The following is a 21,517-nucleotide window of genomic DNA, read 5'->3' as shown; positions in this document are numbered from 1 at the left end:
ACCCTTATTTGAGATAGATAATCTTACTTAGATTTCAGTTTTTGCAGTGTAAAAATCAAATAAATCAATACAACAATGTCAAAAGAGGTTGTAACATTCATACTTTGATCACGACATTAATAGCTTCAGCTATTTCACAATTAAATTATGGACATTTCATAAATTATCACACATTTGAATTATTTCATGTCTATATTTGTGTTGATTTTTGCTGTACTTTATGCAAGGCCGACTCCTGTTCAGCTCCAGTTGTGTGTGTGTTTTTGTTGTTGTACAGGTGTTTTCACACGCACGCTGACCTCACCTGGCGCCACAGTCTCACAGTCTTTTTACTCGCACCGCTACCACTCCAACCTGATGGTGATGGAGATTCTCTTGGTGCGCCATGCGCCCTCAGAAGTGGTGCTCGCAGTCAACCTGGTCACTTCCTTCCTGCCTCAGAGCAAAGACATCCATTTTCAGTCTGGACCCGATTACAAAGGTGGAAGGTGAGTTCTCCCCCAGCCCTCAAAAATAATTACAATGTTTGTTGAACTGTTTCTTTTTTTTTTTCAACTTTAGATACATCCGAGGTCAGACCAACACTGCAGAGTTCCCTGGAGGTCCACAGCCCACAGTTCACCTGATCTGGACCCCTATTCCCTCCACAGTGACGCTGCCGCCCGAGCGGAGCCAGGATCGCTGGTGCTTCATTGTGGCTGTGGCCGACTCTTTAGACAAGGCTGAAGCTAGTTTTGACGAGGGCCTGGAACTGATGGCAACGGGTGACCTACGTCCCTCTCATGAAAAGTCCTGGCAGGAGCTGTGGCTGCACAGCAAAGTGGAGATGGTGGGCTCAGAGCGCCTCTTGAAGGCTGTGATCAGTTCTATGTTCTATCTACTCAGCGCCTTTCCCTCCATACATGACACCTCCTGCTTTTTTGGTGGAGTCAGTCCAGGCGGGCTGTCGAATGGCGGGGAGGGTCAGGATTATTGGGGCCATGCCTTCTGGGACCAGGTAGGGATGATACCTTTTGTAAACCACCTTTTTATCATTCTCACATCTGGCGTGGTGATGTCTAACCTCACAGGAGATGTGGATATACCCCACTGTGGCTTTATTCTACCCCAAGCTGGCCCGAGCAGTGCTGGAGTACAGGGTGCAAACTGTGGATGGCGCTAAATACAATGCTCAGAGGCAGGGTTACAAGGTAGGATGACTGCCGCATTCACATAGAGATCCTTCAAAATAGGCGCATTATAAATCCCACATGCACAAAGGGGCGGTAGAGTGACCGTGCCAACAACTTGAGGGTTCCAGGTTCGATCCCTGCTTCCGCCATCCTAGTCACTGCCGTTGTGTCCTTGGGCAAGACACTTTACCCACCTGCTCTCAGTGCCACCCACACTGGTTTAAATGTAACTTAGGTATTTGGTTTCACTATGTAAAAGCGCTTTGAGTCACTAGAGAAAAAGCGCTATATAAATATAATTCACTTCAAAGCTTAACCTATAATACTATGACAATCTACAAGGTTAATACAGTTCGCTTCTCCATCTTCCCCTCCATTTATCTGTTTTCTTTTGTATTTGAAGTTATTACATATATGTATTGTTGCATTTGAAACAATTGTATTGTTGATAATAGAGTTAATTATTGTTATTATTCATTATCAATAGTGATATTTCTATTGGTATTTGTATTGCTCCATTTGTAGTGTAATAATGTAGTATTTATTTCACTAACTGCTTCTTTGCTATAACTTTTACCATCATATTTGTACATATGCTGTTCGCTTATGTTGTTCTGTTGTTGTTGTTGTTGTCTCTCTGTCTTGTCCCCACATTGTGAGTGAATTATATTTATATATCGCTTTTCTCAAGTGACTCAAAGCGCTTTACATTGTGAAACCCAATACCTAAGTTACATTTAAACCAGTGTGGTTGGCACTGGGGGCAGGTTGGTAAAGTGTCTTACCCAAGGACACAACAGCAGTGACTAAGAGGGCGGAAGCGGGAATCGAACCTGCAACCCTGAAGTTGCTGACACGGCCACTCTACCAACCGAGCTATACCACCCCTATAATATAAAATATATATTTTCCCCCTCTGTCTTCCTTTTTTTGTCTTTCTATCCCCTCCTGCTCCGGCCCGACTGCACTCAATGATAATATAAATCCATTTAATAAAGTCAAATACAAATAAGGCAACAAGAGAAGTATCCCACACTTCTCTTTTGTAAAGTAAATCTGTACAGCCGACATGGGCATCTACATCAACAATATGATGAGCCTAAGTAGCTGGACAGGACAAAAAAATAAATACAAAAATAAAAATATATGTATATATAGCCCACATGCATTTCACACAGAACCCAGTCAAGCGAGACAATGCCTAGAGTAAAAATGTTATCCTTTTGTCGTATCTGACCCAGGCTTGACTTGTGGCCAGGAAACTGGGTAACACATGGCACACTGACAAAGCTTAACCTATTATTACTATAACAATCTACAAGGTTAATATAGGTTGCTTCTCTTTCTTCCCCTCCATTTTTCGGTATTCATTTTTTATCTCTAGTTATCATTACGTTTATGTATTGTTGCATTTGAACAACTGTATTGTTGATAATGGAGATAAATTATTGGTATTGTTCATTATCAATAGCACTATTTCTATTGGTATTTGTAATGCTCCATTTGTAGTGTAAAAATGCTCATTGTCATTTCTGTATTATTATTTATTTCGCTAACTGCTTCTTTGCTATCACTTTTACCATCATATTTGTACATATCCTATATGCTGATGTTGTTCTATTGTTGTTGTTGTTGTTATTGTTGTGTTAGCTGTTGTTGTTTTTGTCTCTCTGTCTAATCCCCATCTTCTTACAATTTCCCCCTCTATCTTTCTTTTTCTCTTTCTATTCGCTCCGGCCCGGCTGCATCAAATAATAATATAAATACATTTAATAAAGTGAAATACAAATAAGGCAACAAGAGAAGTATCCCACACTTCTCTTTTGTAAAGTAAATCTGTACAGCCGACATGGGCATCTACATCTACTATATGATTTGCCCGAGAAGCTGAACAGGACAATATATATATATATATATATATATATATATATATATATATATATATATATATATATATATATATATATATATATATATATATATATATATATATATATATATATTATATATATATATTATATATATATATATATATATACATACTACCGTTCAAAAGTTTGGGGTCACATTGAAATGTCCTTATTTTTGAAGGAAAAGCACTGTACTTTTCAATGAAGATAACTTTAAACTAGTCTTAACTTTAAAGAAATACACTCTATACATTGCTAATGTGGTAAATGACTATTCTAGCTGCAAATGTCTGCTTTTTGGTGCAATATCTACATAGGTGTATAGAGGCCCATTTCCAGCAACTATCACTCCAGTGTTCTAATGGTACAATGTGTTTGCTCATTGGCTCAGAAGGCTAATTGATGATTACAAAACCCTTGTGCAATCATGTTCACACATCTGAAAACAGTTTAGCTCGTTAGAGAAGCTACAAAACTGACCTTGCTTTGAGCAGATTGAGTTTCTGGAGCATCACATTTGTGGGGTCAATTAAACGCTCAAAATGGCCAGAAAAAGACAACTTTCATCTGAAACTCGACAGTCTGTTCTTGTTCTTAGAAATGAAGGCTATTCCACAAAATTGTTTGGGTGACCCCAAACTTTTGAACGGTAGTGTATATATATATATATATATATATCCCACATGCATTTCACACAGAACCCAGTCAAGCGAGACAATGCCTAGAGTAAAAATGTTATCCTTTTGTCGTATCCGACCCATGCTTGACTTGTGGCCAGGGTGTACCCCACCTCTCTTTTAAAGTTAGCTGGTTTAGGCTCCATCTTCCCTGTGACCCTTAACAGGATAAGCAGTATGAAGTGTATGGATGGATAAAATAGCAGTCATATACAAAAACTAAGGCTGTCAAAAATAACAAGTTAACTCGTGATTAATCATAAAAAGTATCGCATTAATCATGTACAGTATGTACACAGATTAATCACACAAAAACCGTAATTGTGTATGGTTAACTGAAAGGCAGCATGGGGTGTTATATGGTCAGTGATCAGGTGAATGCATATGTCAGTGCAAAGATGAGTAAGAAGTAGAGATGTCCGATAATGGCTTTTTTACCGATATCCGATATTCCGATATTGTCCAACTCTTCATTACCGATACCGATATTAACAGATACCAATATATACAGTCGTGGAATTAACACAATATTATGCCTAATTTTGTTGTGATGCCCCGCTAGATGCATTAAACAATGTAACAAGGTTTTCCAAAATAAATCAACTCAAGTTATGGAAAAAAATGCCAACATGGCACTGCCATATTTATTATTGAAGTCACAAAGTGCATTATTTTTTTTAACATGCCTCAAAACAATAACAGTGCAATACTTTTTCATGACATGGTCACTACTGCCTAGTTTCTCTTGTTATATTCTTATTTTACTGTTATATTTTTATTCTCATTGTTGCTTTTTATTTTCATTCTTATTGTAATATTTTTCTATTCTGTTTCCATTTATACCCCCATTATTTACTTTTTACTTTTTAAATTCGATCTCAATTCTGTACACTGCTGCTGGAATTTTAATTTTCCTGAGGGAACTCTCCTGAAGGAATCAATAAAGTACTATCTATCTATCTTTCTATCTATCCAAACAGCAGCTTGGAATTTGGGACATGATCTCCCTGAGAGAGACTATGAGGAGGTTGAGGTGGGTGGGGGTAGGGGGTAGCGGGGGGGTTTATATTGTAGCGTCCCGGAAGAGTTAGTACTGCAAGGGATTCTGGGTATTTGTTCTGTTGTGTTTATGTTGTGTTACGGTGCGGATGTTCTCCCGAAATGTGTTTGTCATTCTTGTTTGGTGTGGGTTCACAGTGTGGTGCATATTTGTAACAATGTTAAAGTTGTTTATACGGTCACCCTCAGTGTGACCTGTATGGCTGTTGACCAAGTATGCCTTGCATTAATTCGTGATGAGAAAAGCCGGTAGACATTATGTGACTGGGAAATGCCTTTAAGGTTTATTGGCACTCTGTACCTCTCCCTACGTCCGTGTACACAGCGGCATTTTAAAACATCATACATTTTACTTTTAGAAACCAATACCGATAATTATGAAACCGATACCGATAATTTCCGATATTACATTTTAAAGCATTTATCGGCCGATTATATCGGGCTGCCGATATTATCTTAGTAAGAAGGCTCTGAATGGTGTGTTTGCTGGAACATTGCAAAAACTGTTACCAAGTTTAGAGCAAATAAATAACGTGCATTCAAGTAAAACATTTTAAAAATGTTCCTTTATGACATTCTGACAAAGTTGCATTTGTGGTTAAATATTGGGGTCTTTTTTAAATTGATTTAAATTATGCAAGCGAGTAATAACCTGGGATTAATCATGATTCTAAATTAGACTTCATAAGTGTGATTAATCAAATAAAAAAATGAAATATCTTTAGACAGCTCTAAAAAAATGCAATGCTGACATGTATGAAGCCAACCCTAAGCAAATGTACTGAGACGTAACTGATTACCTTTGCTTTTTCTTTGGCTTTTATGTGTGATGCCACCATAAGACGGAGCAAGCACGGCAATGTGAACAAATGTGATGATCACAATATTACTAGATATGGAACTTACTAGATTTCTGTCTAGGCTTCTCAGTACAGAATACCTTTATTGTCATTGTATGGAAACAACGAAATTGGACAGCAATCCAGCTCGGTGCTTTTAAAACAAACCTACATACAATAGTCTTAAGACAACAACAGTAATAAAACAATTTTAAAATTTAAAAACATAATAAAATGTTAAAAACATATTGCACAGCAGATCTCGATCAGAGGTAAGCAAGTAATAAAGTGGTGAGTGTTCAGGTAAGTGCGGAGTTTAGGGCAATAACAGCTCTAGGATAGAAACTGTTTTTCAGTCTATTTGTCCTTGCTTTGATGGTCTTATAGCGCCTCCCTGAGGGCAAGAGTTCAAGCCAGTGGTGACCTGGATGGGATGAGTCCCTGAGGATGCTGTTTGCTCTCCTGTTGCAGTGTCTCTTATACAGGTCCTCTAGAGCAGTGGTTCTCAAATCGGGGTATGCGTACCCCTGGGGGTACTTGAAGGTATGCCAAGGGGTATGTGAGATTTTAAAAAAATATTGTAAACACAGCAACAATTCAAAAATCCTTTATAAATATATTTATTGAATAATACTTAAATATGAATGTAAGTTCATAAACTGAACATCAAATCAAGTAGGCTATTCCATTCATTACCATAAAGCCAGAGTTTCCCCCATGCCATGATGGTTTGACCCTCACTAAAATGTCTGTCAAAAAGAACTGTGAAAAGAAATGCAACAATGCAATATTCAGTGTTGACAGATAGATTTTTTTTGGACATGTTCCATAAATATTGATGTTAAAGATTTATTTTTTTGTGAAGAAATGTTTAGAATTAAGTTCATGAATCCAGATGGATCTCTATTACAATCCCCAAAGAGGGCACTTTAAGTTGATGATTACTTCTATGTGTTGAAATCTTTATTTATAATTGAATCACTTATTTATTTTTCAACAAGTTTTTAGTTATTTTTATATATTTTTTTCCAAATAGTTCAAGAAAGACCACTACAAATGAGCAATATTTTGCACTGTTATACAATTTAATAAATCAGAAACTGATGACATAGTGCTGTATTTTACTTCTTTATCTCTTTTTTTCAACCAAAAATGCTTTGCTCTGATTAGGGGGTACTTGAATTAAAAAAAAATTCACAGGGGGTACATGACTGAAAAAAGGTTGAGAACCACTGCTCGAGAGATGTAAGAGGACATGCAGTGATCCTCTGGGCCGCGTATATGACGCCCTGTAATCTGGGACAACAGTAAATCGTCAACAATATTGAATAAATGAATGTTTTTGTATTTAAAGTAGTATACTTTTTTACCTTTTGTATGTCGTGCGTGTGTGTGCATAATGAAAGTGTGAGACATGGCAGTTCTATTCCATGTCCACAGGGGCTGAAATTTCCATGGCAGAGTGCTGTGTCAGGGAGGGAGATGTGCCCTGAGGACATTTACGGAGAGCAAGAGATTCACATCAACGGAGACGTTGCACTGGCCTTTCAAAATTATTACTACCTCACTGAGGTTTGCTCCCCAGCGCCACCTAGCATCACATTAGCTGTGAATAAAAACTCCGCTCTCCATTGCAGGACGTGTCAATGTTCACAGAAGGACGGGGCAGTCAGCTGATTTGGGACATGGCCGATTACTGGGTTTCCAGGGTAACGTGGAGCACCGAGGAGAAGAAGTATCATATCTTAGGTAAACACCACTATTGACAAGGAGTTAATGATATTATTTTTATGTATTATTTACATGTGTCAACAAATGGTTTTCTATCATTTCGCAAGTATCTTCTGATATCCTGGTCAACGGTGATTTTATGTTTTACATGTAGACCCAATTGAAAATGATTTAAATAGTACAAATAGAAACCCTGCTTCCCTCATCCCAGCGTCTGCCATTGTGCCCTTGGGGAAGACATCTCACCTACCTTGCTCCCTGTGCAACTCACCTTTGTGTATAAATGTGAATTGTAGTTTGGTGGGCAGCAATGTCTAGCTTACCACTAGCAAGGTGGGAATGTGTAAAGGTTGAGAAAGGTGCTATATAAATCCAATCAATTGAATTAATGCTGCAGTTTAAAAAAAAAAAAAAAAGTAAATTGCTATGAACATTTGGAAGGGAATTCTGTTACATTTTAAGAAACGAAAAGAAAAATGTGTTTAATCATAAAACCCAAAACCAGTGAAGTTGGCACATTGGTAATCGTAAATAAAAACCAAATATAATGATTTGCAAATCCTTTTCAACTTATTTTCAATTAAATAGACTGCAAAGACAAGATATTTAATGTTCGAACTGAGAAACTACTTTTTTTTTGTGTGCAAATAATCATTAACTTAGAATTCAATGTTGGTTTTCGGCCTTGCTGCTTCCGTGCAGTGATTTCTCCAGATTCTCTGAACCTTTTGATGATATTACGGACCGAAGATGGTGAAATCCCTAAATTCCTTGCAATAGCTCGTTTAAAAATGTTGTTCTTAAACTGTTTGACAATTTGCTCACGCATTTGTTCACAAACCCTCGCCCCATCCTTGTTTGTGAATGACTGAGCATTTCATGGAAGCTACTTTTATACCCAATCATGGCACCCACCTGTTCCCAATTAGCCGGTTCGCCTGTGTGATGTTCCAAATAAGTGTTTGATGAGCATTCCTCAACTTTATCAGTATTTATTGCCACCTTTCCCAACTTCTTTGTCACGTGTTGCTGGCATCAAATTCCAAATGAGCTAATATTTGCACAAAATAACAAAGTTTACCAGTTCCAATGTTAAGTATCTTGTCTTTGCAGTCTATTCAACTAAATATAGGTTGAAAAGGATTTTCAAATCATTGAAATCTGTTTGTATTTATGATTTACACAAAGTGCCAACTTCACTGGTTTTGGGTTTTATATATATATATATACATACCGCATTTTTCGGAGTATAAGTCGCTCTGAGTATAAGTATGTATGTATATATATATATATATATATATATATATATATATATATATATATATATATATATATATATATATATATATATATATATATATATATATATATATATATATACACACACACTACCGTTCAAAAGTTTGGGGTCACCCAAACAATTTTGTGGAATAGCCTTCATTTCTAAGAACAAGAATAGACTGTCGAGTTTCAGATGAAAGTTCTCTTTTTCTGGCCATTTTGAGCGTTTAATTGACCCCACAAATGTGATGCTCCAGAAACTCAATCTGCTCAAAGCAAGGTCAGTTTTGTAGCTTCTCTAACGAGCTAAACTGTTTTCAGATGTGTGAACATGATTGCACAAGGGTTTTCTAATCATCAATTAGCCTTCTGAGCCAATGAGCAAACACATTGTACCATTAAAACACTGGAGTGATAGTTGCTGGAAATGGGCCTTTATACACCTATGTAGATATTGCACCAAAAACCAGACATTTGCAGCTAGAATAGTCATTTACCACATTAGCAATGTATAGAGTGTATTTCTTTCAAGTTAAGACTAGTTTAAAGTTATCTTCATTGAAAAGTACAGTGCTTTTCCTTCAAAAATAAGGACATTTCAATGTGACCCCAAACTTTTGAACGGTAGTGTATATATATATACATACATACATACCGTATTTTTCGGAGTATAAGTCGCTCCGGAGTTTAAGTCGCACCGGCCGAAAATGCATAATAAAGAAGGAAAAAAACATATATAAGTCGCACTGGAGTATAAGTCGCATTTTTGGGGGACATTTATTTGATAAAACCCAACACCAAGAATAGACATTTGAAAGGCAATTTAAAATAAATAAAGAATAGTGAACAACAGGCTGAATAAGTGTACGTTATATGAGGCATAAATAACCAACTGAGAACGTGCCTGGTATGTTAACGTAACATATTATGGTAAGAGTCATTCAAATAACTATAACATATAGAACATGCTATACTTTTACCAAACAATCTGTCACTCCTAATCGCTAAATCCCATGAAATCTTATACGTCTAGTCTCTTACGTGAATGAGCTAAATAATATTATTTGATATTTTACGCTAATGTGTTAATAATTTCACACATAAGTCGCTCCTGAGTATAAGTTGCACCCCAAACTATGAAAAAAACTGCGACTTATAGTCCGAAAAATACGGTACATACATATAGATATATATATATATATATGTATATACACACAGTTGTGGTCAAAAGTTTACATACACTTGTAAAGAACATAATGTCATGGCTGTCTTGAGTTTCCAATAATTTCTACAACACTTAATTTTTTGTGATGTAGTGATTGGAGCACATACTTGTTGGTGACAAAAAACATTCATGAAGTTTGGTTCTTTTATGAATTTTTATGGGTCTACTGAAAATGTGAGCAAATGTGCTGGGTCAAAAGTATACATACAGCAATGTTAATATTTGCTTACATGTCCCTTGGCAAGTTTTACTGCAATAAGGCACTTTTGGTAGCCATCCACAAGCTTCTGGCAAGCTTCTTGTTGAATTGTTGACCACTCCTCTTGACAAAATTGGTGCAGTTCAGCTAAATGTATTGGTTTTCTGACATGGACTTGTTTCTTCAGCATTGTCCACATGTTTAAGTCAGGACTTTGGGAAGGCCATTCTAAAACCTTAATTGTAGCCTGATTTAGCCATTCCTTTACCACTTTTGATGTGTGTTTGCGGTCATTGTCCTGTTGGAACACCCAACTGCGCCCAAGACCCAACCTCCGGGCTGATGATTTTAGGTTGTCCTGAAGAATTCGGAGGTAATCCTCCTTTTTCATTGTCCCATTTACTCTCTGTAAAGCACCAGTTCCATTGGCAGCAAAACCAGCCCAGAGCATAATACTACCACCAACATGCTTGACGGTAGGAATGGTGTTCCTGGGATTAAAGGCCTCACCTTTTCTCCTCCAAACATATTCCTGGGTATTGTGCCCAAACAGCTCCATTTTTGATCCATCTGACCACAGAACTTTCCTCCAGAAGGTCTTATCTTTGTCCATGTGATGTCAGATGAAACAAAAATTCAGCTGTTTGGCCACAATACCCAGCAATATGTTTGGAGGAGAAAAGGTGAGGCCTTTAATCCCAGGAACACCATGCCTACCGTCAAGCATGGTGGTGGTAGTATTATGCTTTGGGCTTGTTTTGCTGCCAATGGAACTGGTGCTTTACAGAGAGTAAATGGGACAATGAAAAAGGAGGATTACCTCCAAATTCTTCAGGACAACCTAAAATCGTCAGCCCGGTGTGGGACAAGTGGTAGAAAATTGATGGAGAGCGACACAGCTTTGTTGTCCTTCACACTTTCTTATGCACTCCAAACCCCCATTAAAATAAAAAAAATGAAATTGTTATGTATAATGATGGAATGTCTTTGCAGTTTAAGTCCTTGCTAAGATTACAGCATTTATTTTATTATTTCAATCTGATTTTGATTGATCATCGTTTTCTTCATATTATAGGGATTATATGATGAGGATTATAATGTACTGTACATTCATATTATATGTTATCTTTTTAAGCCACACATAAATGTTTTGCATTTTTAACGGTCTACACACTTAGAATAATTGTCACATTTCTGTGAATTGATGCTTGTTGTGTATTATTTAGGTGTCATGCCGCCTGATGAGTACTACTACAACGTCAGCAACTCTGTCTACACAAACACAGTGGCAAAATTGAGGTACTGTACATGCACGTTTGTGTAGTTTACTCTTAGTTTGGGAGGCAATAACACCCTTGCTGTTCTTAGTTTACAATTTGCTGTGGAATTAGCTGATCTTCTCAAGCACCCTGCACCAAACGAATGGCAAGATGTGGCTGAAAACCTCCAAATACCTTTTGACCAACAATCTCAATACCATCCTGAGTTTGAAGGCTATACCAAAGGTACTTTTCTCAACCGTTTTAATCTAGTCTGTATTAGCATGAAGTTGTTCCCGCCCCCCAGGATGTACAGTGAAACAGGCTGATGCTGTGATGCTGAGCTATCCTCTGGGACTGCCCATGTCCCTTGAGATCAGAAGAAATGATCTTGAAGCTTACGAGGCAGTCACAGATCCTCTTGGACCAGCCATGACTTGGGTAAGACTCTCAGGAAATTGACATGCACACTTTAGTCGAGCTAAACTAAGGGCCTCTAACACATTTTAAGGCAAGTGCAGACTTTTAGTCATCCCACTATTGTTGCAGTAGAGTAACGGAAGTAAAACCTAATGGAAAACAAAAACATTACTGATAAATAATACATATTGAGCACTACTGATAGCACTACGTATATATGAAAATAAAACAAAAAACATTATCTTAACACTTGTGTTGCACATAGTGGTGTAATGGTACACAAAAATTTCGGTTCGGTACGTTCCTCGGTTTAGAGGTCACGGTTCGGTTCATTTTCGGTACAGTAAGAAAACAACAAAATATAAATTTTTTGGTTATTTATTTACCAAATTTGTAAACAATGGCTTTATCCTTTTAACATTGGGAACACTATAATAATTCTGCCCACGTTAATCAACATTAAACTGCCTCAAGTTGTTGCTCAGATTAAATAAAATGACAACACTTTTCTTCTACATATAAAAAGTGCAACATTAAACAGTTTCAAGTCAACTCATCATGCTTCATTTGGGAAGCCTGTAGTTGATTTTTATCATGTAAATGTTATATTTTTATCAACATGTGATAGCAGATTCAAAACTAGGCTGCTGCATTTCTAATGATTAATGTAACTATAGCTGAACAAATGGTACAATAGCAATAGGAGAGACTATTCATCCCTGAACACCATGGAGTTCATGTAGGCTTAATGATGCACTTACATTATTATATCAACTATCAGAGACAGAAACTCTTCGTTTAACATAATGCCCTTTTTTGCTGCTTCAACACAGCTCAATCAACACAGAAAAAGGTAAAGTGAAATAACAGACAGACAGGGCTTTGCTGTCCGTAACACACACACACCGCAAAATGAGCTAACGTTACGCTAAAAGCGAATTAGCCTTCACCTCAAGCCAGGACTGCGAGCGAGCTGAACTGCCTTTTATATTTCTAGAAGGTCAACGGGCTCATAGTGATGTTACTAGTAGTTGAATGGGAGGTGTCCGCTGCCTGATGCTTACCTGCTAAACGCTAAGCACTGACTACATGCACTCTGAATACGCACTGCTGATTGGCTGTTACCGCTCTGTTTGTAACCAATCAGATGGTTGTGTGAGTGGGACAATGCTGGGTGCTGTGTAGAAGACTGACAGAGACAGAAGGAAGCGGAGGCGGCTACTTAATATGTTCGTGTGGAAACTCGTTCGGTACACCTCCGAACCGAACCGAAACCCCCGTACCGAAATGGTTCAATACAAATACACGTACCGTTACACCCCTAGTTGCACACCAAGAAAAAGATGACAGTAATCACATAAGTGCGTTATAAAGTCTTCTAGCTGTGGGTAGAAAAGACCTGCGGTAGCGCTCTTTCTTGCACTGTGGATTTAGCAGCTTAATGCTGAAGGAGCTACTCAGAGCCGCCACCGTGTTGTGCACGGGACGAGAGGAATTGGACATTATGGATGGGAACTTTGTCAACTTCCTTTTGTTGGCCACCACCTCAATGCTTCATAGTGGGCAGCCTTGGATGGAGTCAGCTCTCTTAATCTGTTTATTAAATCTGTTACTGTATCTGACCGTGCTGCCCCCACCCCAGCAAACGACGGCATAGAACACCGCAGAGGCCACCCTAGTGTCATTAAAAAGCAAATTCCAAAGGACATTAATCTCTGGGGGGCTGTCTGGTAGGGGTTGGATATGAGGGGGTTGCACTGGGGCCAGAGTTAAACCTGTTGAAAAAAAACATTTTGTTTGTCGGCCCACTCTTGGTCGCCATGGCGGTGCTGTGTTCGAAAAATAAGTTTTAGGAACGCCCCAACTGTGTTCACTGCCCGCCCCGGTTAGGTTCCGGCAACCTTCCAAAAGTTCCTGAAGAACTCAATCTACCCGGGTAGTTTTTGGTGGAAACACAGGGGAAACATTATTTACCCGGCCGGGTGAATGGGAAAGTTCCTGTAAAAGTTTGGAAAAGCACTAGGGGGTTACATGGATCTATACATTTTTTTGGCCCTATTTTGTGTCATTTGCACGTAACCTACTGTAAGTAATCTTAATTTATACTGTTTGTTCTTCAACTGATGGCATGCTCGTAATTCAGGGCATGTTTGCAATTGGATGGCTTGAGCTGGGGGAAGCAGAGAAAGCTCAACAATTACTTGAAAAGTGCTTCAAAAACATTCAAGGACCTTTCCAGGTAACTTTCTGGCACACACGCATACTGTAAGTCACAACTGGATAAAGGGAATATGTGGTGGCCTTTTAGGTGTGGAGCGAGACATCAGACGGCTCGGGTGCAGTCAACTTCTTAACTGGTATGGGAGGGTTCTTGCAAGCCGTAGTGTTTGGTTACACTGGCTTCAGGTGAGACGTCTGTCACCCCACTGTTAATCAAATACATCAATACAAATATTTTACATTTTCAGAGTTCAGAAAGAATGCCTGGCCTTTTCCCCACTTCTTCCCAATGAGCTGAGTGAGCTTTGCATCCGCGGAGTCAGCTACCTGGGCAATCGGATGGACTGGCTCTTTAGAAAACATGAGGTTTGCATAATACTGAGGGAACAGGAAGCTGGTGACGCGTTTGCGAAGAGGTGTGATCTGCAGGTGGTCCTCAAGGCATCAGGGACTAAAATCCCTTTGACTCCAGGTAACACACCAAGTCATTTCATTTTCATTCATTTATTATTTATCTCCTTCATTCATGTGCTCGATAGACAATTACACCTCAATTATTCAATTATACATTTACACACCAATGCCTGAGAAGGAGCAGGATGAAGAAAAATATTATATGTTCCTGCCCCCTTCAACATAATACGTAGTCTTACTTAATGGATATCATATAAACCAACAGTTACATCCAAATATAATGAAAACAAACAAAACACACACAAAAAAACACAACAAGTGCAAAACTTCATGAAGTACAAACCGAACAAAAAAAAAGTAATATACACCTCACAAGATGATACAAAACAAATACAAAACCAGGCAAAAAATAAGTAAAATAATGAATATAAAGCAAAATGTAAACACTTATGGCTGTCCATATGATCTTATTGTTCTGTCTTTATATATTTTTTTCAATTGGAATATATTTTTACAATCTTTTATCTCATTGTAAAGAGAATTCCATAGTTTAACCCCCCCACTGATATACACATTTGTTTGAAAGTTGTCCTTGAATACTGATGTTGGAAATGACCTTTTCTTCTATGCTCTGTATTCTCAGAAGTGATGACAAACATTTTTGTAAATTTGCTGGTAATGTTTTACTTTTAGCCTTAAACATGACACACAATGTCTGTAACTTTACTAGCTCCTGTAGTTTCAATAAACCAGAAATAATAAATATGTTTGTGTGTTCTAAGTAATGTACTTTATGAATAATCCTTATAGCTCTTTTCTGTAGTCGATACAATGCCTTTATGTTACTCTTATATGTGTTCCCCCACACTTCCACACAGTAGCTGATATATGGCAATATAAGTGCACAATACAATATACACATTGCCCTATAATCTAACACATATTTTACCTTGTTTTTATATAAAAATACTCTCAGACATCTTTTTCCGTACATGTGCAATATGAGATTTCCATGTCGGACCGTCATCCAGTATCACTCCTAAAAATCTAAGTTCAAAAACCCTTTCAATATCCATTCCATCTATTGACAGTTTGATCGTTTCCTCCCTTTTCCTCTTACAAAAAATCATAGACTTTGTTTTTTTTACAAAAACATGAAAAGCGAACTGCACTTTTTTTTAATATTTTGCCCATCATTCACAATCCCCATGTAAGACAAGAACATGTTTTTTGCATTCCAATTTGTATATTATGTGTATACATACGGTATGTATGTATATACTGTATGTATATTAAAGGCCTACTGAAAGCCACTACTAGCGACCACGCAGTCTGATAGTTTATATATCAATGATGAAATCTTAACATTGCAACACATGCCAATACGGCCGGGTTAACTTATAAAGTGCAATTTTGAATTTCCCGCTAAACTTCCGGTTGAAAACGTCTATGTATGATGACGTATGCGCGTGACGTCAATCATTGAACCGGAAGTATTAGTACACCATTGAATCCAATACAAAAAGCTCTGTTTTCATCTCAAAATTCCACAGTATTCTGGACATCTGTGTTGGTGAACTTTTGCAATTTGTTTAATGAAAGACTGCAAAGAAGAAAGTTGTAGGTGCGATCTGTGTATTAGCGGCGGACTACAGCAACACAACCAGGAGGACTTTGAGATGGATAGCAGACGTGCTAGCCGCCGACCTCACCTTCACTTCCTCCGTCTCCGGGCCGCCGACCGCATCTATGATCGTCGCTCCGTCGATCGCTGGAACGCAGGTGAGCACGGGTGTTGATGAGCAGATGAGGGCTGGCATAGGTGGATAGCTAATGTTTTTAGCATAGCTCTGTGAGGTCCCGTTGCTAAGTTAGCTTCAATGGCGTCGTTAGCAACAGCATTGTTAAGCTTCGCCAGGCTGGAAAGCATTAACCGTGTATTTACATGTCCATGGTTTAATAGTATTGTTGATTTTCTGTCTATCCTTCCAGTCAGGGGTTTATTTATTTTGTTTCTATCTGCATTTAAGCCCGATGTGCTATCACGTTAGCTTCGTAGCTAAAGAGCTTCGCCGATGTATTGTCGTGGAGATAAAAGTCACTGTGAATGTCCATTTTGCGTTCTCGACTCTCTTTTTCAAGAGGATATAGTATCCCAGGTGGTTTAAAATACAAATCCGTGATCCACAATAGAAAAAGGAGAAAGTGTGGAATCCAATGAACCCTTGTACCTAAGTTACGGTCAGAGCGAAAAAAGATACGTCCTGCACTACACTCTAGTCCTTCACTCTCACTACCTCATCCACAAATCTTTCATCCTCGCTCAAATTAATGCGGTAATCGTCGCTTTCTCGGTCCAAATCGCTCTCGCTGCATTGTAAACAATGTGGAAATGTGAGGAGCCTTTCAACCTGTGACGTCACGCTACTTCCGCTACAGGCAAGGCTATTTTTTATCTGCGAGCAAAAGTTGCGAACTTTATCGTCGATGTTCTCTACTAAATCCTTTCAGCAAAAATATGGCAATATCGTGAAATGATCATGTATGACACAAAGAATGGATCTGCTATCCCCGTTTAAATAAAAACATTTCATTTCAGTAGGCCTTTAAGAGTGTGCAGCTCCACCTTAAATGGTGATTCGATATGAATCTCAGTACATGGGTTACGATACATGTTACTTTTTAAAACATTATGATTCGATGCGATACGATTCCATGCAATTCGATGCAGATAGAAGCTTTGAAAACCAAATTAAATATATCATGTATAGGCTCCAGCGCCCCCCGCGACCCCGAAGTGAATAAGCGGTAGAAAATGGATGGATGGATGTCGGAACAATGGCATGTGTTTATTTTCTAAATATAAACATACAAAACAGGCAGTGCCTGCAATCATTATGAGCAAATAGTAGACGTATCAACTTCAAGGGATTGCAATCTATATATACACTTAAAGAAAAGATTATGTAAACTGAATACTTTTGGAAAAGCTACCAGGTATTTACTGTTGTTTGCTCATGTAACAACAATGCAATACAAAGAAAAGCAAGCTGTGCATCAAGTAGAGGTGTTGTAACACACGTGCAAAATACTATTAGGTGCCACCACATAAACTAAACAGCAGCTATCGACATCCTGAGCCGGTGAGCTGCTGCATCGCCTCTGAGTAGGTAAAAATTAATCTAGATCATAAATGATGCCTTTTACTTGTATAGTAGAAGGTTGTGGCCACAAACTAAGAAGTTGGTCAACTTTGACTTTCAAATTAGACTTGTACATAGCGAGAAAGACATGAAAAGACGTTTGTGTGTGCCCACGTTTTTTTCGCCTGTGTGAGGACTAAGATTAATTTCTCATCTAAACGGTCAAATATGAACATCTCATTAGTCTGCATCCTATTGAGAGCAGACGTTGGACAGTAAGTGGTTGTTTTATGTTCATAGTTTGTATTTCTTGTTTAGCATTTAGCAATAGTCCTACTTGCTGGATCTGCTGATCACTCAGCTTCTAAAGCTTGTACAAACCCCGTTTCCATATGAGTTGGGAAATTGTGTTAGATGTAAATATAAACGGAATACAATGATTTGCAAATCCTTTTCAAGCCATATTCAATTGAATGCACTACAAGTACAACATATTTGATGTTCAAACTCATAAACTTTATTTTTTTTTTGTAAATAATAATTAACTTAGAATTTCATGGCTGCAACACGTGCCAAAGTAGTTGTGAAAGGGCATGTTCACCACTGTGTTACATGGCCTTTCCTTTTAACAACACTCGGTAAACGTTTGGGAACTGAGGAGACACATTTTTTAAGCTTTTCATGTGGAATTCTTTCCCATTCTTGCTTGATGTACAGCTTAAATTGTTCAACAGTCCGGGGGTCTCCATTGTGGTATTTTAGGCTTCAAAATGCGCCACACATTTTCAATGGGAGACAGGTCTGGACTACAGGCAGGCCAGTCTAGTACCCGCACTCTTTTACTATGAAGCCACGTTGATGTAACACGTGGCTTGGCATTGTCTTGCTGAAATAAGCAGGGGCGTCAATGGTAACGTTGCTTGGATGGCAACATATGTTGCTCCAAAACCTGTATGTACCTTTCAGCATTAATGGCGCCTTCACAGATGTGTGAGTTACCCATGTCTTGGGCACTAATACACCCCCATACCATCACAGATGCTGTCTTTTAAACTTTGCGCCTATAACAATCCGGGTGGTTCTTTTCCTCTTTGGTCCGGAGGACACGACGTCCACAGTTTCCAAAAACAATTTGAAATGTGGACTCGTCAGACCACAGAACACTTTTCCACTTTGTATCAGTCCATCTTAGATGAGCTCAGGCCCAGCGAAGCTGACGGCGTTTCTGGGTGTTGTTGATAAATAGTTTTCGCCTTGCATAGGAGAGTTTTAACTTGCACTTACAGATGTAGCGACCAACTGTAGTTACTGACAGTGGGTTTCTGAAGTGTTCCTGAGCCCATGTGGTGATATCCTTTACACACTGATGTGGTTTGTTGATGCAGTACAGCCTGTGGGATCGAAGGTCACGGGCTTAGCTGCTTACGTGCAGTGATTTCTCCAGATTCTCTGAACTCTTTGATGATATTACGGAGCGTAGATGGTGAAATCCCTAAATTCCTTGCAATAGCTGCTTGAGAAAGGTTTTTCTTAAACTGTTCAACAATTTGCTCACGCATTTGTTGACAAAGTGGTGACCCTCGCCCCATCCTTGTTTGTGAATGACTGAGCATTTCATGGAATCTACTTTTATACCCAATCATGGCACCCACCTGTTCCCAATTTGCCTGTTCACCTGTGGGATGTTCCAAATAAGTGTTTGATGAGCATTCCTCAACTTTATCAGTATTTATTGCCACCTTTCCCAACTTCTTTGTCACGTGTTGCTGGCATCAAATTCTAAAGTTAATGATTATTTGCCCCAAAAAAAATGTTTATCAGTTTGAACATCAAATATGTTGTCTTTGTAGCATATTCAACTGAATATGGCTTGAAAATGATTTGCAAATCATTGTATTCCGTTTATATTTACATCTAACACAATTTCCCAACTCTAATGGAAACGGGGTTTGTACTTGCCGTATAATACAAATTAAAATGCATTAAAAAAACACATGTGTTCTTGTATCACATAATGATTGCAAATTCCCCTTTAAGAAAATGACCTGATAAGTAATGATGAACAATAGTTCGAAGTTGGTCACATTTGGTTTTGTGGATGCTGCTGACATTACTTCACTATTTCATGTCACTTTTCATAATAAAGATATACTGTATCTTCAAACTTGAAGCTTCATTATTAACTGTTGTTAATTTGTAAATGGCTATGGATGTTTTGTTTTATAATTAATTTACATTGCATGTCTATTTCAGGGACGCCGGTAATGTTTCCTCGAGAACCTGGATGTGTTTGTAAACTTCAACTGTCATCTTTCTGCTGGCCTCTGTGAGAGAGGACTCAGGCGGTTCTAATCACTACACGCACCCTATAAAATGTGCTATATACCGTGTGACATCATGATTGCTGCCGCACTATTTGCCAAATATTTGTGCAAAAAACGGCTCTGTATATGAACTTAACAAAAAATACAACTAGGCCAATATAAATTAATCATCACTTTAAAACTGTTTTCACATTTCCAATGGCTGAAATAAAGAGATACAAATATAAAATACTGCACATGTGTCAACATTGTTTTATTTTCAATTAAATCAATAAATATGTATCTTGATAGTGTGTGTATATACAGTCGTGGTCAAAAGTTTACACACACTTGTAAAGAACATAATGTCATGGCTGTCTTGAGTTTCCAATCATTTCTACAACTCTTATTTTTTTGTGATAGAGTGATTGGAACACATACTTGTTGGTCACAAAAAACATTCATGAAGTTTGCTTCTTTTATGAATTTATTATGGGTCTACTGAAAATGTGAGCAATAGTGCTGGGTCAAAAGTATACATACAGCAATGTTAATATTTGCTTACATGTCCCTTGGCAGTTTCACTGCAATAAGGCACTTTTGGTAGCCATCCACAAGCTTCTGCCTGAATTTTACCGAATTACTGTCAAGCACCACCATGCCACATAGACACTATCAATAAATATATATACATATAATATAGACACTATCAATGCATATACACTGTATTGCCAAAAGTATTTGGCCACCCATCCAAATGATGAGAATCAGGTGTCCTAATCACTTGGCTTGGTGTATCAAATCAAGCACTGAGGCATGGAGACTGTTTCTACAAACATTTGTGAAAGAATGGGCCGCTCTCAGTGATTTCCAGCGTGGAACTGTCATAGGATGCCACCTCTGTAACAAATCCAGTCATGGGATTTCCTTGTTCCTAAATATTCCAAAGTCAACTTTATTATAAGAAAAGTGAAGAGTTTGGGAACAACAGCAACTCAGCCACCAAAGTGGTAGGCCACGTAAACTGACAGAGAGGGGTCAGTGGATGCTGAAGTGCATAGTGCAAAGACTTTCTGCACAGTCCGTTGCTACAGAGCTCCAAACTTCATGTGACCTTCCAATTAGCCCACGTACAGTACGCAGAGAGCTTCATGGAATGGGTTTCCATGGCCGAGCAGCTGTATCTAAGCCATACATCATCAAGTCCAATGCAAAGCGTGGGATGCAGTGGTGTAAAGCACGTCGCCACTGGACTCTAGAGCAGTGGAGACGCCTTCTCTGGAGTGATGAATCACACTTTTCCATCTGGCAATCTGATGGACCAGTCTGGGTTTGGAGGTTGCCAGGAGAACTGTACATTTCGGACTGCATTGTGCCGAGTGTGAAATTTGGTGGAGGAGGAATTATGGTGTGGGGTTGGTTTTCAAGGAGTTGGTCTTGGCCCCTTAGTTCCAGTGAAAGGAACTTTGAATGTTCCAGGATACCAAAACATTTTGGACAATTCCTTAGGATGGCACTTCAAGTTCATATGTGAGTGAAGGCAGGTGGCCAAATACTTTTGGCAATATAGTGTATATATAGGGACAAACGGTAGGAAATTATATATACAATGGATGCATGTATATACAGTATGTATGTGTATTTGTATCCATCCATTTTGTACCG

General features: G+C 38.4%; 1 protein-coding gene across 1 annotated transcript in view; it reads left to right on the top strand.

The window, feature by feature from the left end:
• The window catches only part of pgghg (protein-glucosylgalactosylhydroxylysine glucosidase), a 33,532-nt gene extending 13,446 nt beyond the window's left edge, over positions 1–20,086 (top strand). The window contains exons 4-15 of the mRNA XM_062036018.1: positions 278–488; positions 562–997; positions 1,071–1,190; positions 7,098–7,229; positions 7,295–7,406; positions 11,320–11,392; positions 11,462–11,598; positions 11,660–11,793; positions 13,916–14,011; positions 14,081–14,178; positions 14,241–14,464; positions 19,803–20,086. Coding sequence (XP_061892002.1) covers positions 278–488; positions 562–997; positions 1,071–1,190; positions 7,098–7,229; positions 7,295–7,406; positions 11,320–11,392; positions 11,462–11,598; positions 11,660–11,793; positions 13,916–14,011; positions 14,081–14,178; positions 14,241–14,464; positions 19,803–19,879 — 1,850 coding nt within the window. The 3' untranslated portion in view covers positions 19,880–20,086. The remainder of the gene's footprint in view (positions 1–277; positions 489–561; positions 998–1,070; positions 1,191–7,097; positions 7,230–7,294; positions 7,407–11,319; positions 11,393–11,461; positions 11,599–11,659; positions 11,794–13,915; positions 14,012–14,080; positions 14,179–14,240; positions 14,465–19,802) is intronic.
• The last annotated feature ends 1,431 nt before the right edge of the window (positions 20,087–21,517 follow it).

This window comes from Entelurus aequoreus, linkage group LG24 (genome assembly GCF_033978785.1).
Source record: "Entelurus aequoreus isolate RoL-2023_Sb linkage group LG24, RoL_Eaeq_v1.1, whole genome shotgun sequence".
Lineage (NCBI taxonomy): Eukaryota > Metazoa > Chordata > Actinopteri > Syngnathiformes > Syngnathidae > Entelurus > Entelurus aequoreus.
This window is presented reverse-complemented; position numbering and strand designations above follow the sequence as displayed.